Source organism: Dreissena polymorpha, chromosome 14 (assembly GCF_020536995.1).
Source record: "Dreissena polymorpha isolate Duluth1 chromosome 14, UMN_Dpol_1.0, whole genome shotgun sequence".
Classification (NCBI taxonomy): Eukaryota; Metazoa; Mollusca; class Bivalvia; order Myida; family Dreissenidae; genus Dreissena; species Dreissena polymorpha.
Window position 1 is genome coordinate 33,087,621 of NC_068368.1, and position 19,323 is coordinate 33,106,943.

Here is a 19,323-nt window from a genome sequence, read left to right on the forward strand (position 1 = left end):
GGTAATACAATGACTGTGCCTCTTTAAGGCAACGAAAATGTTCGCATTCATGAATAAATAATAACTATTTTAATGTAGTGATAAAAGATACCGCGGGTTTTGATGATATTTGATGTACGGCAGGACACTTCTATTGAGTACGCGAAGTCATTGTTGCTAAGTCTTTCCAAGTAGCTACTTGCTTCCAATAAAAGATCCATGGAAGTTAATGCGTGTTTAGGTCATGTTAATGTTAAGAGAGTCTCGTTATGATTTGGAGTATGTATTAAAAGCGCTTCGTAGCTTAATATAGTATTGCAATGGTACTTGGTCGCCTTTCATGGTATCTTTTTCAACTATACATTTAGATTTGTTTTTTACGAGTTCATACAAATCAAAACTTGTATTAATTAAAATATTTGATATCTTTCATTAATTCGGTGTTGGATGTTGTAAGTTGAAATTATTTTATTGGTATAACGAGTAATATATGTTAATAATTAAGACATTCAAATGACCAAACATTTTTTACTAAATATTTTGCATTTATTGAATAGAACAACATTAAAATTTCTTAGCGTTAGCATAAACAATATATGACTGCAAAAAATAAAATAAAAAAAGAAAATTGAGCAGCTAATACTGTTGCTGTATTAACAAATGTCGGCAAACGTTTTCATTTCGATGGTCGTTAGGTTTTAATGAGATAAAACAAGGGGAACTTCCCTCTGCGCTTAAGTATTTCCTTATATAACGGAAACAAAGTTGCTCTAAAGGACATGTAGATGTTGTTTAAATATGAGATCGCTTAACTTGCAAATAAACTTCTTATGTTGCTTGATTCATTTATCATTATGAAAAAATAGCGTACGTTTCAATAAAAAGAGAACATAATACACACTGTTGCAGTTATAGTTTATTACCGTATCATCCAGGCGCACAATGTATGTACACGGTATAAATAAGACATGTAAAACATTATTATAAAAGGGTTAATTGGAAGCCGCGTATTTGCATTTTTTAACGAATGTAAAACCAATAATTCTTAAATGGTACAGTACGATGGTTTGTAGGTTTTTTTCACAAATAACTTATGCCATACCATATGTTTATAATTTTGAAAGGTTAAAAACTGTGAGACATAATTACCAATAGTATTATTTTATTATATAAATGTTATCATATGTTCCTTTTTTTATTTTAATTGACATCAGGTTTTTGCTAGAAACTTAAAAATGTGTCAATAGAAACAGGTATGGATATAGCAGCAATCGTTCACAGGAACCCAATTTAAGTAAGGCTCTGCTGTTTTTTTTCTTCCGGGATATGTTTTGCGATAACAAATTCAAAGTGGTGCAAAATTGACTCGTGTGTGTGTTTCTTATATTTAATCAAATTATTAAACAGCGGTGTTGTATTGTTGGGTTTGGTTTATTTAACATTAAATGTCTGACGCCGGAATGAGGTAATCCCCTCAGTGTTGAGCAATCAGACTATTTTTCTGCAACTATAAATAATTCTTCTATGATGACTTGTCATTGTTTCCACTGCATCTGTATGTTCAACAATGCAGGCGGTAAGAAAATTGTGGTTGCAGGAACCACGTTTGCAGTTCCAATATTTTCAGTTGCATAAAATTATTTTTGAAAAATACTGCTTTCATTTTTCTTACTTCTCTGCTTCTGATTAGAAATAAGGCAAACATCGGCAATATAATTGGGAGCGCGCCTTAAATGGACGTGTGTAGCAATCGTGATCAATAAACTTGTACACGACTAGGAAGTATAAAATCTTTGGCGAATCGTCGGACGCCTTCTTTAATAATTCACTCAAATAGATATCCCAATCATCATCTAAATCGTTCTTAAACGACCTTTGGCTTTATGAAAAAACTGGAAGATTCATCACTGTATGAGGGTGGTCCGATGCATATTGTTTGATCGAATATGATCAGGCTTACGACCATACGTTTTGCAGCCCATGCATATGTGAATATATTCTTTTTCTGGACATGTATTCATATATTGAATAGACTAGGCGATAACGATATTAAAATGTATCAATACACAAAAAGCAGCTTACAGGTTTTTATATTACTACAAGTTCATATGCTATCAAAAGCCTGATAAATACATACGAATATTACCGGATGTGTTCTGAAAACAATCATGCTTGTCATGAAACCATCGTATTTCCGCCCAGAATGCAGCGAGATCAAAGTCTTAATAGCAAATTAACCATTGTTTAAGTGTGTTATTCCTAATCAACGTCAGTGTGGAGATCATCGCTTCGTATTGGATAGAACGTTTGGTAAACTATACAGGATGATTTAAATAATTATGTGTAAGTAATAAATTGTGAATTGGATGTAAACTTATGCATTAATGGCATAATTACCTACACTGTTGGTATATATCCCGTCGTCGGATGGGAAGGGAGAGGACAATTACAACGAGCGAGGCATGGTATAGGGGACATAACCTTGGGTTATGGTTAGGTTAGGGTTAGGATTAGGGGTCGGGTTAGGATTAAGGTATGGGTTAAGGCTAACCGTTACCCAAACCCGATCCCTGACTCTAACCCTAACCTATACCCTAACACTCTAAGCCCCCCCCCCCCCCCATGCGCATTACAATACCATGCCTCGCTCGTTGTCGTTGTCCGCTTCCCGTCCCCGTGGACTTTATTAAAATAATAAATATAACATATGTATCATGCAGAACAAATTAATACAAATAAGCTATTAACAAAATACCGTAGTAACCGTCGACATGCCCCTTTTATTTCATCATTCACTCCAGAAGCATGTCTTATTTGAGAAAACGTGGTTTCACCGATGAACATCATCCGACGAGGGATTTTTTTTAAATAGCTTGTTTGTATTAATTTGTTCTGCATGATACATATGTTATATTTATTATTTTAAAAGTCCACGGGGAAACTTCAAGTGACCGCGAAATATCAGTTGTAGAAGAAAAGTCGTTATTAAAGACATGTAAATGAAGAACGCATGTGCACTTTTACGGGATATCAGGATTGTATAGTAGGTAAATTATCAGTTACGTGCATTATCATTTTAAATTAGGGATGGTAACGCTTATCCGGATATCCGAATACTGGTTAAGTATCCGAATTGTAAAAGAGGATCCGAATAATTGATTAAACGATATTACCCCTGTCAGTGTGCACACTATGCTACTTATCGGATATTTCGACGCTAATCTGTATACCAGACATCGTTGACAGACTGACACAAATCCGTTAACTGGCTGTTGCTCAGCGAGTGCCGCAGACAGTTCCTGATCACCTTGGTGATAATGACCGAGTTGCATAATTGCTAACTTGCGCCTCCGTGTTTTGTTTTATGGTCCTTACTTCCCGATCATTGACATCAATTGCCATCTCGCCAACCGTCACTCAGAATCTTAGCTAAATATCGATCGAACAAACAGCGATCGATAAATCTTGCGCGCTGGTTGCTAACATATCCGCCATTTTCTACACAAGCCGAATGCCTAGTTCTTATTTATTCAACGCGTTTCCTTTATTTTGTTCGAAAAATAGGAAATGAAATATAACGAAACGGTGTAAATAAGGTTTATGTAAATGTAGATAGATATAAAGAAACTGATTAGTACTTTATGCAGAATCAAAATCCATTTCGAATCATACAAGATGAAATTTTGTTACATGCACTACACATCTGTAAACAAATTGTACAGATCTCTCCTGTTGCATTGATGATAAATCCAATATTTAATTTTCTTCATGTTGGCATGTGGGAGCTCATGGTTAGGTCTTCATGTGTGTACATAAAGAAATGTATATTTTAAATGTAACCTACAGCCACCATTTATTTCAATGTTCTCTGTGCTTCAAATTTTCATTTTTATTTGCATAATTATTATAACGTGGTGTTGAAAGTGCAAAATATTTTGTTGAATGTTTTGGCCAGGGAATAGTCATACTAAAACTAACAATACTTTACATATTTGCACCTTTTTATTTTTTTTTAATGTTAAACACTCTAGTTTGAAATGAATTGGTTTCCTGTTTAGTTACACCTCAGAAAGCAAAGATTTAAATGCTGCTTATTGGAGTCACTTGTTTGCTCACTCTGCACAGGATTGATTTGTGGTAATCTACTTTCACATCTCTCAAGCGATAAAATTAAAAATTAAAACATGTCATCAAAACATTTTTGATCGTTTTATTCGATCAATATTGTAGTTGTCTGCAGACTGGCTGACAGGAAATTGTGACTTGTACAATGGTAAATTACCCGTTTCAGACTAGTCGGTCATATGAATTTTACACCCCTTTATACTTTGTGTAAATAGTATTAGTTATTAGACACCATACAGTATTGCTGCAGCAAAATATAATTTTGCATTATTTCTCCCAGTTTAATTGTACCGGCCAATTGACTAGTACATATGTAGCATACACAATGGGAGTGGTATTAATTGTTGTTGTAAATATACTTTCCTTATCCGGTGCTTATGAATAATTGGACTTACAATGAAATATACTTTCCTTGTCAGGTGCTATGAATAATTGGACTATACACTGAGAAAATTAAAACAAAATGACTTTGCACTTTTATCAAGTCAAATTAAATTCCTTGCTTTCTTAGTTATAACTTTCCTCTTGTTTTTGTTCAAAGATGATTGTTCAAATTTTCAAAAGTCACATCACGGTACATGTAGTATAGTACATAGTATAAACTTTTAATAATGTTCTATTATACATGTATTTGACATTTGTACTGCAAAAGAATCAATTCATAGTCAGTTTTTGGTTTCAGTTATTGAACATGAAGTTATAATATGCGAGCAATTAGAATAAGAAATCTACAAAGATAAACTGCTTCTTAAATTACGCAACATGTCGGTTATCATCTTTCTCTTAAATCCAACAAATAAAGACTTTTGAAAAAATAAATGTAACAGGTGTAATGGTTTCATTTATTGATTTATCATCAACTAAAATATATAATTATAAGGCTTTTCTAAAGCTTTTTATTGCAAATATGTGTATTTCTAACATAGTGGTTCATGCAACTCCCGATAGATGATTTAGAAAAATTTAATTTCTACAATTTCCAACGCGGAAATGTGGTCTTGACAAGTGCGAATTGAAGCTTCAATATGTAGAATCACCAAAATTTCCACAATCCCCCTTATAGAAAATTAATTTGTTTCAGAAACTGAAGTGTCATATAAGCAAGATTAATTATGAATTATATCACCTGTATAAGTAAACTAATGGTGAAAATTGGTAGTTGCGTAACTTAACGAAAACAACGTTATAAAGCGCTTTTTATGTCAGAAACAAGTTGTGTGTTGTTTTAAAGGAAATTGCGTATTTTGCGACTTTGATATTGTTCTTATAAATAAAATAAATGAAATAAAGAAATCATATAAATCCGTTATATTGTGTTTTTTTATTCTGTAAACAGTGCACATTGAGTATTCACAGTGTTGTGATGATGGTAACAGCCTTATGTAATTTACTTACAAAAGAATACGGATATCCGGATATATTCGGATAGCGGATACGGTTATCCGGATACCGATTTCGATTACGATTCCCATCCCTATTTTAAATGCATGAACTCGAGTCCCACCTGACCTTTTTCAATAAAATATATGTTGGCATTTCAATAGGTTTTTTTCTAAACGAATGTATCAATAAAAATATTTAGTAGAAAAAGATCTGCTTTGAAAGAATGAGATACACCTTGATATTATACATGTCTATATTTTGGGTGAAATAACGTCGAGGCCTTTAAGGCAAGCAAATCTTTCCATTTACGAATACAACATATATAACAAAGTGATAACAGATCTAAGACAATAAATGATGTTATGCAACGCAGTTGTTTTGTGAACTCCTGTTTTGTCAAGCGAAGTGGTCACTTGCTTCCGAAACAATATCTGTAGATATTATTAAGTGTTTCGTTCGTGGTAATGTCTCCTGAGTCTCGTTAGGCTATTCGTAATGTAATGGAACCGTTTTGTAACTTTAGGTATAGAATTTGTTGCAGCTCCTTTGCTTGTATGGACTTTGATGTTTCGAATGCTTATCCAAGCGTCATAACCTACGTTTTTTAATCGCTTACATGTTATTTGTTAAAAACGCAGTTTGAAAACACTTTTTGATTATTTTATATTACATATAGCAAAAAGCGTTCCAATTTGAAATTGATGCATATGGTAGTTAAAATATTTGTTTCGTAACAAGCTATTTGAAATTTAAAACACATCAAAATGTTCAATATACAATCTTACACATTCTCATAAATCAAGACTTTTCATAGAATATGGGCAATTTTTTCAAATTTGTGTTCGGACTTGTTTATATAAATCCTTTCATTGGTAAAACGAGTAATATTTTGTTCTTATAAAACATGTGTTAAGAAATGTATTAATTCAAATAAAAAAACATGTTTTGGTAGACATATTGCATTTATTGAAAAACACAACGCGCAATTAACACACATACGAAAACATTCAATAAAACACATAACACCACATGCGATTAACACACATAGCACAGCATGCAATTAATACAAATAACATCACGCAATTAGAACATATAACACAACATGCAGTTCATTCATATAATACAACATGCAAGTAACAAACAATTCATAGGCTGATCACAAAGAACATCTATAACACATCATTTAAGTAACACATAATTCGAAGTGTAAGAGTAAAGGACCTTTCCCCGACTTCATAAGTTAAAAAACAAAACATGTAAAGTAAGCAACTACATATTGTTGAACCCATTTTTATATCTACAAGTATATTAAAGAGCTTTTGTTTAAGCGTGCGTTGAAGTGTGTATGAGATATAACAATTGGAATTTCCCTCTACACTTAGCGACGTATACATCCTCATATCAACGAAGTTCAGTAGCACTTAATAACAGTGAACTGTTTTTGTAAGATAAGTTCGCATAATTTGCATAGATATTTGCTTCATTTAACTGCATGTACATTTAACACCTTTTTCATTAGACGATAAACGAAGTCATCATCAGACGTCATGTCCAGTCTTCCCGATGCCTGGAGATCGGACACATCGGCCGGCGACCGAATTATTTGTGACTGAGGCATTATATGACAGTCCTCACGATTAGACTATTTATTGTTTAACTTCAAATCGATGTACATATGATGAGCAGTAAAATAATTTATAAGGGAACTTGATAGTTTGATTTTTAAATTAATCTTTGAACTATTGAACTATACCCCATAAGTGTGTTAACATTATTTCAATGACTTTGTTCCTCAAAAGTTCCGTTTGTGGCACTACCTCTTAAACGTGTTGATGTAAGTTTTTACAGACCGTCGATGATTTAGAATATTCGTAGTTTGTAAAAGGTTGATGAACAATATTTATTTTTTTATTTTGTTATTGTTAAGCTAATGCTAAGCGCGGACGTCTTTAACTGTGTCGGTTCAACCGGTATATTAAAGTTTAAAACACGCCTGACGATTATTTAAGAGTCAATCAATACATGTACATCACATGCGTTTAAGAGAGAACTGTGAATGTAAATGACATTATTATAGCAACCCTGATATGGTATAGCTGAAGTATAATACAAACTATATCAATATTACTAACACAATAACAATTTATTAGGGGAATAAAATTTAACAGTGGGCGGCATAAATGGATCAGAGGGTGGTAATCGAACCAGTGAGTTATTATTACCTTATCATTACGGCATTGTTTAAATATTTAGATTATGTTGTATTTAAATATTTGCAAAATGTGTCTTTTTATTACTCCCTCTATATTTTGTGTTCACTAGCCAACAGAAAAAAAGGGTTGTATGAAACCCGCGAAAATCGCAAGATTCTCTCTCTCTCTCTCTCTCTCTTGTCATCCGCTTTTATGCGTAAAATGGTAAACAGTTTCCCACGAAACCTCTATATGCAAAAACATAAACATTCGCCGATTTATTATCCTACTTTTACATTGGAAATGATTACATAATAAATACAATCGAGTGCATGACTCAACTGACTATTTACATGCATTGTCCTGTGTTACGTATTTTATAAATAGTGTTTGTGTTAAATATTTTTTAGATTTGATTTATATATTTCAGGAGGAGTATTCACGTTCATCATGAAAATATTTGGTTTGGTTTATCTGTGGATACCAATTTACATAGCAGGTAGCATGTACATCTATATGACATTTAAACATTATTCAATATCAGTGTCTACATGCATTTGTTTGTTCTCATTCAACGCTCTTCACGAATTATTTCACTTATGCAGATGAAGTAATATATGAAACATTTAAACGTGTATTCTCTAACTTATGAGCGATGTTCATGAATATTCAGTTATTTCGGAAAGACAGATTTTTTTGTCAAGAATGAGATATCTGAAAACGGGCACAGTTGTAATTAAAATTACATAAATTATTTATTTATTGACAATCCGTATATACGTGGTATAATGTATTTTCAACTGGATACCATAACATTGTAAAAGAACAATAACATTGAACTTTTGTTTGTATATAGCCAGTTGCCCTAATAATTGTCTGAGATGTAGACAAGATATTGATTGGTGCCAAACATGTGAAGCTGGGTATTACAACTCCGATGGAACCTGTTACAAATGTGGGAAGCCTGGATGTCTATGTAGACATCAAAATGAATGCTATGGCTGCCTGGAAGGTTTCTTCAGGACAAACTGGTTTGGATATAGATGTGAAAAATGCATGGCATCCTGCAGATCATGCACCGACTACAACAGTTGCAGTACATGTAGGCCCGGTTTTTATGGTTTGATCTGTCAAAATTCGTGTTCATCGGGATGTGCAGACCAGTGCGGCATATATGGACGGTGTCGATGTAAACCAAACTTTACTGGTGCACTGTGTGACAGGTGTAAAGATGGAATTTATGGTGAAAACTGCAGCCAACAGTGTAGCCCGAATTGCAGTGCATGTAGTGATGCAAACAGCTGTATTTCGTGTAGAATAGGATATTATGGTGATAAGTGTGAATATTCCTGTCCACGTACTTGTCAAGTATGCACATCTATGAATTACTGCTCTAAATGTGAAGATGGGTTCCATGGCGATAAGTGTGAATATTCCTGTCCAACTAATTGTCAATTATGCAATTATGAGAATAAATGTTCTAAATGTAAAGAAGGATTCTATGGATTGATATGCGAACATAACTGCTCAGAAGGATGCTCAAGTTGCGATTCTAGTGGTATATGTTTATCATGCAGAGCGAACTATTCCAACACAAATAAACAATGTCAGTGTACCATCGGCCTATTCGCGTCTTCTCCGTACACTACTTGTACTAACACGACTTTCTATACGAATGGAAATGAGTGTTGTCCTTGTAGCAGGAACTGTAAGCATGCACTCTGTACATCGGATTCTCAGTGTACACACGGTTGCGAAGATGGGTATTACGGTGCCGGGTGTGAATTAGAATGTACCAGCAGAGATCCGAGTTGCACGGCGTGTATGGGAGAAACGAACACGACGGTCGTGTGCACACAGTGCAAAAGTGGAAGCTATTCTGGCACAAACGAAATGTGTTCACCATGTTTAACCGCCTGTTGGGCGGGTAAATGCAACAGTTCTGATTATTGCGAATATGGTTGCCAAGACGGTTACTGGAACAGAAAGTGCGACCGGAAATGCAAGGACAATTGCTCAGCCTGTGATCAAATTACCGGGGCGTGTTTGAGATGCTTGTCTGCCAGATATTATGGCGGTGACTGTGATACGCCCTGCAATAACAACTGCGTCAATGTGTCTTGTCATCTAAATGGAACATGTACACGTGGATGTAATGGCGACTACTATGGCTCATCTTGTGAAACGCCGTGTTCAGAACTCTGTGCTCGCTTTGAGAATGAATATGCATGTTCATCCGAAACAGGAACGTGTATGTTTGGCTGCGCTGAAGGATTTACCGGAAGCATGTGTATGCAAGGTAAGATAAACAGTACAATCACCATGCGTGATGTTTTTATAACGGTATTTCCTGACCTTGGTTAGATTTATTAGCTGTCTTTCTTTTAAGCTTTCTTTGGAATCGTTATTTTTGAAATTATATTTTTTACCTAAACAAATCGTTTATGTTCTTCATAAAAGCATATTCAGAAACAAAATGTTATTTTAATCACTACAGTTATGTGTTTTATTCTGATTGTAGTGATTAAGCAAGGGAGTGGTGGTGGAAATATGCTACCAGCAGCACTCGGAGCTGGGTGTGCCGCCTTTGTCATCATTGCTATTGTTGTTGCGGTAGGAGTGTTTGTTCACATTCGTGGAAGGTACGTGTTTTCATTAAACTGCTTGATCAAAAATAGGCAATGATGCGTTCTTTTAAGACGCATTGAATTGTGTTTTAGAAAATATTATTGATTTCGTTGGTGTGTTTCCGAGTTAAGAATAAAATAAAACGAAAATGCACAGCTTAAAAGTCTAGTAGAAAAGAAGTTATGTTAAAAAAGATGCAGGAAAATTTGCAATGCTGGCTATATGAAGTGTATTATAATACACACGCCGAAACGACATCCATTCTACAATCGTCGATAACCGAAGTCTTACCAATTTAAATGATAAAATCTCTCCAGTACCATCGCGGACAAAATATACCCCGCGATTTTTTATATCCCGAACACTGTGATAGGAGCAGTGGAAGGCTTAAATGAAATTGTATTCTTCATATGATTGCAACTGATAATTCTGTATATTGTTACAGGTTTGTGCTCTGCAAATGACTGTTCTTTGAAGTAACTCAAACATGAAAGTATCGTAAAATTATCTCCTTATTTTGTAGTTAACTTGTTGCTCTGTAGTGTTTTTAAGACTGATGCCAAAATTGATGCTTAAAAATTGATAATAAACATTCATATCGATCGAAAGGATCCAACTCATATATTCGTCTATTCCAGATGTAAAGAAACACATTTAATACTAATTCATTATTCGTTGAACAAGTATTATATCTACTGCTACGACACAAAAACACGAACATGTACTTAATTATTTGCATTTTAGTCGATGCTCACGCGATTATTCGTGTTTGTTAATTTGACAAAAACGTGTTATTGTGTCGTTTGAACACGGCTGATGCTCTCCTATTGTGTCAACTGGTCCGTACGACTGATGTGTGTTACTAGATAGGCGGAAAAGAAATCAGCATGTTTATCCTTTTTTCGTGTAAGGAATGGCCATTTATTTTGTATAAATGATACACGTTTTTCACCTCTTTCGTATCTTCATTTACAATAACAATACACATATTGTGTGTTTATTTTAGAAGTCCAATGTACGATACTGTTCAACGAGCAAACCATGCCAATCTCCCTGAAGAACTTACGTATTCTGCCCTGCAGGCAAATGGTATGTAGCCGTTTATCGCTATAGCTGATAATTCATATTTATGATGTACGTCTTGTTCGCATACAAGTCTTAGGTCAATTTAAATGTTAAATATATTTTTGCATATATTGCTCATTTGACTTGTCAAATTGGCCTGTTAAAGTATCCAAAGCGTAAGCATACCATCGACCATCGAACCTTAATTCCTGTTAAGGTTCATGTAGAGGCTTCATTTCGAAAAATGTGGGACCCCTAGCATTGAACTCAAATTTGACTAAAGGAAGAGTGCCACATTGAAAATGTATACATATATGCTTGAAAGGATGTTTTTCCTTCAAACTGCTACCAATTTTGAACATCAACGTATCATAACATCCACAAAATCAATCAAACTACAAAGCGATTTTAACACTAAAATATACATTATTTTCAAAAATCTGAATCAAGTTTATTCCACGTATTTCGGCGGAAAATTATATAACTAGTGAATAATATCGACATTGACGAGGGCAAGTTACGCTTAAATAGTAAAAAAAGTTTACATATCTAAAAATATCAAAACTCGAACACATGTCATTTCATCACCATGGGGGCAGCCATTTTTAAATTAATAAAATAGAAAGAAACATTCTAAAAACTCACTCATCGCCTAATTGACATTCCAAACGGTTGACGATGACAAATGCATTGGATTGTAATCTTTCCTTTGATGTTTGCAAACTGCACGATCAGACCTCATAAACACTCAAAAGAATAACTATGTAAGAAGCATTTCACCAATGTTTACAATCGTTGTCGAATCACTGTACTGTATTATTGCGCATAATATAGTACGCTTACAGACTGACAGAAAGATCGATACATAACTCCGTTCAATTCATCACGGTATACAATTCTATCAATAATATATAATAATACATCGCTCTAACAATCTAAAAGAAGAAATAATTCTTTTAAACGGAGTTTTTAATAACGAAAGTGAAAACAACGGAAGTTGGATGGATATTCTGTAAGATGCACTTCGGCTCCAGAAAAACGAAACAAATAAACTAAAAAAGACGTGTGGGGGACAATTTTCAGCTGGAAAATATTTGCAATAGGGTAAGTGATGATATTTCTGCGTGGTCATTTCTGTTATTTAGTGCGATCTCTTGCTGATTAATGTTAATAATTGTTTTACTAGTACCACACAATTGTCAAAATAAGTACATGTGTTTTCTCAGGTATGTGTATACACATACCCGGTTTTCTCACCACTGCACGTCGTGGTTTCGACCGATTTGTTTTGCACGTTTTTCTACGGATCACAGCGATGGCCACGCTTTCAAAATGGGTAGAAGAAATCGAACTATAAAATCAAGAGTTTTGCCAATTTCTTTATTCCTTTACAATTTTATATGTCGTCTGCAATGTATTTCAATTTGAGATGGTGTAAAATTTGCAATTTTGGTTGAGAGGTAAATAACAAAATTGTTAAGCCTTTGAAATAGAATTGTGACTCTTATTAACCACCGTACCTGGATTTTTAAAAAGTAGTTACGTTTTAGTTATTTTTAGAACTTTGTTTAGGATATTTATCCAAAAAAGGCAGTTGAATAAAAACTCATTTGTTGTTTTATGACAATTATTTTCTGTGAAATGTTGCTAACTTGACCTTGTATATGTATATAGCTTTGTATTTATTCAACTTAAGGTAGTGCATATCCTTCCTAACTTTAGATTGAGATTTTGTAAATAAGTGTAAAAATGTATTGGTTTTAAACCAAAATATGAATAAAGCACACAAATATTGAATGTCAAAAATGTGTTTATGTTATTCTATCCGTCTTTAGCTTTAAAATGATATATAGTTTGACCATATTGTACCAAATTCAATGAAGAAAAACCAAAGCGAAGTTTTAATGACATTTATCCCCCCCATGAACCTTAAAGTGGATGATAATTGAAAACACACTCGGTTTGATGTACACATAGCTTTTCCATATATAAATTCACCATTGAGTTTATAACGCGTTTCCTTGAGTAATAATGTGATATATTAACAACTAAAATACTATTGCAAGTGGTTAGATGTGAAAACGTTAACACTTCTTAATTAACACTTTGACAACTATCTTCATTTTATCATACGTCATGGTTGTCATCCATAGATAAAATTCTGAGAAATGTAGATACACGGCCAATTAACATGGTCACCAACTCTTTTTTGCGATGCATTACTAAAGGAGCCAATGCTTGTTCCGATGTGGCGCTATTGACCGGATAATTTGAAATTTCACGGGAAATTCTACAGGTCGAGTTAGTTTTATATGTTTTTTCAACATATTCCGCATTATTTTAAAATCGGACAATGTAGTGCTATCAGCGAGGAGTTTTTATCCACAGATTTACAGACACCTATAATAACAACCAATTTGGAAACGTGATAGGTTTATTTAAAGTTTGGCATGGTGAATTTTATCAGAGAAAATCGATGACTTTTGCCTGTGTGACGAGCAAATTTCCACCCAATGAAATCGTTAACAACATAAACCATTGCCCTGAATATGTACAGGTTGTTGCATGCTCAAAACAGTGGCTTCTTGTCGGTATAATAGATCATTTTAAATTATTCCAAACGCTATGGAGCCAATGTCAAGGAGGTGGCAGTAATGAAAGGAGTTTGCGCAAATGCACATTTTCCGATATTTTTAAGTATCGGTGCTGATCATACACTGTGTGTGTTTCATTCTAGGTTGAGTGTTCAATCGTTTTTTCATATTTCGATGGTAGTGAAATAAAATCGCAATAGTAACGTCTAGATGATTATGAATAAACATGTGTCATTGAATTGAAGATAATAAAAACAGTTTTCGATGAAAGACCGAACTGCCCTAACATCTTGGAGATGTTAATTTGAACAAACGACATATTGTATCCTAATTAAGATTCGTTGACATTTGTATGTTGGTAAGTTAAATTTTGATGAGGGGACAAAACTCATCGTTTCAAGCAGAAGTGACACCTTTTAATTATAACGTGAATTATCTTACTGTATAATTATGCCCCCCTTCGAAGAAGAGGGGGTATATTGCTTTGCTCATGTCGGTCGGTCGGTCTGTCGGTCTGTCGGTCGGTCTGTCCGTCCACCAGGTGGTTGTCATACGATAACTCAAGAACGCTTGGGCCTAGGATCATGAAACTTCATAGGTACATTGATCATGACTCGCAGATGACCCCTATTGATTTTGAGGTCACTAGGTCAAAGGTCAAGGTCACGGTGACTCGAAATAGTAAAGTGGTTTTTTGAATGATAATTCAAGAATGCATACGCAGCCAACAGGGCACACTCTGAACAATATTACTGAAGCAACTGGTCTGTAATCCTAAATCTATAATTATCTGTCCAATGAATCATCATCCTTTTAGTAAAATACAGTGGATCAGTAAAAATATTATCAGAATATGAGATTTTTTGTATATTTTGTATATTAAATATTGTGTTAATGTTTAATTTTGTTGATTAATATAAATATAAGCAGGACAGGGGAGGTCATACACTACAGGGGAAACAAATGCAATAAGTTTAAATTTATTGTTACAGATTTGCCTCCCTTGTAATATAATTAAATTTTACCAAATGTAAGGCTAACTGCATTTTTGTAATGCATACTACTACTACTACTACTACTACTACTCTACTCTACTACTACTACTATTACTACTACTACTACTACTACTTCTACTACTACTACTACTACTACTACTACTACTACTTCTACTACTGCTCTACTACTACTACTACTACTACTACTACTACTACTACTACTACTACTACTACTACTACTACTACTACTACTACTACTTCTACTACTACTACTACTACTACTACTACTACTACTACTACTACTATTTCTTCTGCTTCCACCACCACCACCTACTACTACTACTACTCTATTACTACTACTACTACTACTACTACTACTACTAATACCACTACTACTACTACTACTACTACTACTACTACTACTACTACTACTACTACTACTACTACTACTACTACTTCTACTACTACTCTACTACTACTACTACTACTACTACTACTACTACTACTACTACTACTACTACTACTACTACTACTACTACTACTACTACTACTACTTCTACTACTACTCTACTACTACTACTACTGGCTGCTACTACAACTTATAGCCCATATAGGGGGGCATGCATGTTTTACAAACAGCCCTTGTTACATTTGTTGTAGAAAAAATATTTTTAGAATGTTGACAATTAAGTTATTGGATTCATTCAGAATTACATATTTTGGGTTTACATTGGATAAGATATTGTATTCATGTTACTTACTAACTGTTTAATTGAGTTGGTTACTTACATTATTACATATTGCATCTTGTTGTTGTTTTTTTAGAATGTTCTTTATAGATTTTAGGTTTGGGTTACCGTTTAACGCTCAAAAATAAAAATGAAAAAGGAACAGTATCTATCAAATGTTTGTCATGCGATTATTCATATATCGCGCACTGGCGCCATCTCCTGTTATTAGCGCCACCTCCTTGGCATTGGCTCTATCTATTTTGGAAAAATACAAAAGTATCTATTATATCTACAAGATGTCAATTCATTTGTGCATGCAGCAACTAGTACATGTTGAAAGCAATCGTTTGGTTTCGTTTGGGAATTAATCGTATGGAAATTTGCTCGTCTTGCAGGCACACCACGTTTATTTGATTTCGAAAACTCCACCATGCCACAATTTAAAGGTCCTCACGTTTCTAAATGGGTTGTGATTGCATGGTTCTGTACATTTGTGGATGCATTAGCATTCGCTTAATCGACATACATTGACAATTGTTTTTCATGTTGCAATAAAAACATATAAAACCTACTCATCCTGTTTAATTATCCGTGCAATTTCAAAACATCCGATCTTAGCGCTACCTCGGAAGATGCATTGGCTTAATTTCATAAAATGGCCCTTTATTGTCGAAAAAAATACAGTTTGCTGTAAAGCTTTATTGTTGAACATAGGAAGATGTCATGAACAGTTTTAATGTATCGTATAAGTTAACACTTGTGTTTTTTTATTTGTTCACTATCTGCATGTCATTTGTCCGAAACTCCAGAAAACGGTTCGCAATTTATGATAAGGCATGTTATGAACAGTTCAGTCACAACCTGCAGAACAGAAACTAACAAGCTCGCACAAATCAATTAAAGCAAGTTATTTTCAATTTTTTGTATAGAATAAATCGATATAGTTCATAAATTATGCAGATATAAAACATTTTAAAAAATTATCATGTTTGTGCAATATAGGCATGATTTAGTGAAGAACGTAAAACGGTGGATTCACACTTCGTAGAGATAAATTTCGTAGCATTTACAGCAATGATATATCTATCATACAAAGCTGGAACACGAAGTTCCTTCTCACATAACTGTTAACAATTTTTAACGTCAACATATTCAGTCCGTCCAACTGACGTGTCTGCGCACAGTCCCGTGTGTGGAGAAACGAATGCTGAATACCAGAACACAGAAAATGAGCACCACACGTATGAGATAGGTACGTGACATTTGCAAGCAATTCCGCTATATATAAACCATTAAAAGTTATGACAAAAACTTTCTTACAGTATTACAAACAGTTTATATTGTAATTGATAAAAGTAATACATTAAAATGAAGTAAAATGCTACGTGTGTAGCTGTGTTCTTTATTTTGGTGTCGTATTAGTCGTGTAAGATTTATGTTTGTGGATGCACAATACTAGGAAATCGGTCAGACATAATTACTTTAAACGGTCATGACATATATTTGATTATTCTCATATGTGTGTGTTATTGAATTAAAAACCTACAGCATTTTCTATAAGCATGATATTACAAACTTCATAAGAATTTATTTGTAAACAACGTATTAAACAACGTCTAAATAATCATTTTTGTTCATTGTCTATTCTCTTTTCTTCAGCGAGCTGAACAAGGACTGAAGGACTTCAATGCTATTGTGTCATAATGAACATCTCCACTTATAGAAAGGTCCATTTTATCGGATATGCCTTTAAGTATAAAACGCCTTTAAAGAAGACATCATCAGCATAAATATGGATAGCGTATTTCTATTGTCATATTCATAAAGATATTTACTTGTCCTTTGTGTATATTGTCTATATGTTTACAACTTACAAAAGACGCATTTATTTGTATATACACATTTGATGATTTCACTGTTCAATATCTACAATGTAATGTAATAATATATTATTTCTTTAGTTTTCTTCTCATCGTTTATGTGTTTATTTTTATATATTGTGTGTATCAATTTTGCTGAGCCAAATTGTAAATCATCTTTATATTAACAGCTCTCTGTTGCATATCGATTTTGTTTCTCCGAAACATTAAGACGTTGTTTTCATTAATTCATGAATGTAGCAATACCAATATATTGTTTACCGTTACATAAAAATGTATATTAAATGATTCGAAACATGCGCACAGTTGGATTCACAACAACTCCTACAGCAATATCGCATTTCTCCAGAGGAGGTTAGTAGTAGAGCTATTGTTTTGTTCAAACAGTTTTGATCGCTCTCCTTCTTCTGTACGTACACCGCTAACATGATTATTTTATAATTCAGAAACATATACCCGATTCTATATGCACATTATCATTTGTTAAAACATATTCCCTAGATAGTTTTACATAATGTTTTAATGACAGCTAAGACACAGTATCACTCTTGTATTGTACTAAGTATGTGATTTACGTGATACGTTTCATGAAAGTTTTCATTTTCTGTCAACAAAGTCAATAACCTAAATGTGTGTTTTTTGTTTGGACCTTTTGAATGCGGTGACCCCAGAATGTATCATTTGTTCAATGAATGCATGAATGTTTTAAAGTATATATGTTGCCTTTTGTCATTCTGATTTTAAGCGATAATTTATGTGACAAGTGTAGGGTTTGGAAAGACCTTTGGTCGGTATAAGCCCCCGATCATTTGATGTCATCTTTCTAAAGCCGTGACCCCACCTTTACTCATGTAACAAATGTTTTTGTTTTATAAATCAATTATTGTATAATACTAGAGGATGATTAAAGGAATTTCTCACCTTATTATGCTTCTGAAGTTCGATTATAAATATGATTATTATACAAGGCACATTTACGCCGAACGTGGTGTGTATTGCGTGCATATGTTTAGCATGCATCTCTAGAACTTGATCCGACTTATTTAAAATTAAAGCTACATGTTTGTGTACATTGAATGGCACATGATGTATGAACCCAATTACATTTTAATATCCATGTTTAATATATCCAAATAAGATAACGTGTGTTTTCAGATAGATATATAAAGAGTATTATCTTATTTTTAAAACATTTCAAGATTCTGAAAGAAACGTCAAGCTTTGTATTCATATCTGGATATTAAAATGAGAAACGAAGAAAAAACGTTTTTATAGAGACGATCAATACATCTTTCATTAAGGCGCAATACATTTGAAAATATTGCAATAAATAGTATCTCTAAGCCTGAAGACAACATTTAAAGACATCAGCTGTTAATGTTTACCGAATACGCGATGCGATAAAACTGCATCCAAACGTTGGTTTAAACAATGTGTATGCACTGATTCGTGAACAAATGTAAGCAATATAATACAACACATAATTATGCTACTTTGATATACAAACGTTAATAATCTTAAGCAATATTTAATCATCAATGTTAGAAAAGACATACAGTAGATATTTATATATGATTGTGATACTATAATGTTGATACATATTTCTAGACAATTGCTTTGTTATATCAATCGTATCACTAAGATACTAAGATACAGAAAACTGATTCACTACAAATCCGTATTGTGGCTGATCATTTTGATATAAAATGTGATACGTAGTATGGCATACTTCAAAAACGGAACAAAGCTTA

At 33.6% G+C, this 19,323-nt stretch overlaps 1 protein-coding gene across 3 annotated transcripts in view; it reads left to right on the forward strand.

Moving 5' to 3' along the window:
* Positions 1 to 18,476, forward strand: part of LOC127858782 (multiple epidermal growth factor-like domains protein 10) — a 32,332-nt gene extending 13,856 nt beyond the window's left edge. Inside the window, exons 1-7 of one of the 3 annotated variants that reach the window (XM_052396060.1) lie at positions 2,237 to 2,322; positions 8,110 to 8,178; positions 8,536 to 9,978; positions 10,201 to 10,321; positions 11,314 to 11,396; positions 16,849 to 16,944; positions 17,352 to 18,476. In XM_052396060.1, coding sequence (XP_052252020.1) covers positions 8,130 to 8,178; positions 8,536 to 9,978; positions 10,201 to 10,321; positions 11,314 to 11,396; positions 16,849 to 16,944; positions 17,352 to 17,359 — 1,800 coding nt within the window. In that variant the 5' untranslated portion in view covers positions 2,237 to 2,322; positions 8,110 to 8,129 and the 3' untranslated portion in view covers positions 17,360 to 18,476. Of the gene's footprint in view, positions 1 to 2,236; positions 2,323 to 8,109; positions 8,179 to 8,535; positions 9,979 to 10,200; positions 10,322 to 11,313; positions 11,397 to 16,848; positions 16,945 to 17,351 lie in introns of those variants that run through there. The other 2 variants (XM_052396061.1, XM_052396062.1) reach the window with 2 other exon arrangements.
* Positions 18,477 to 19,323: the final 847 nt, after the last annotated feature.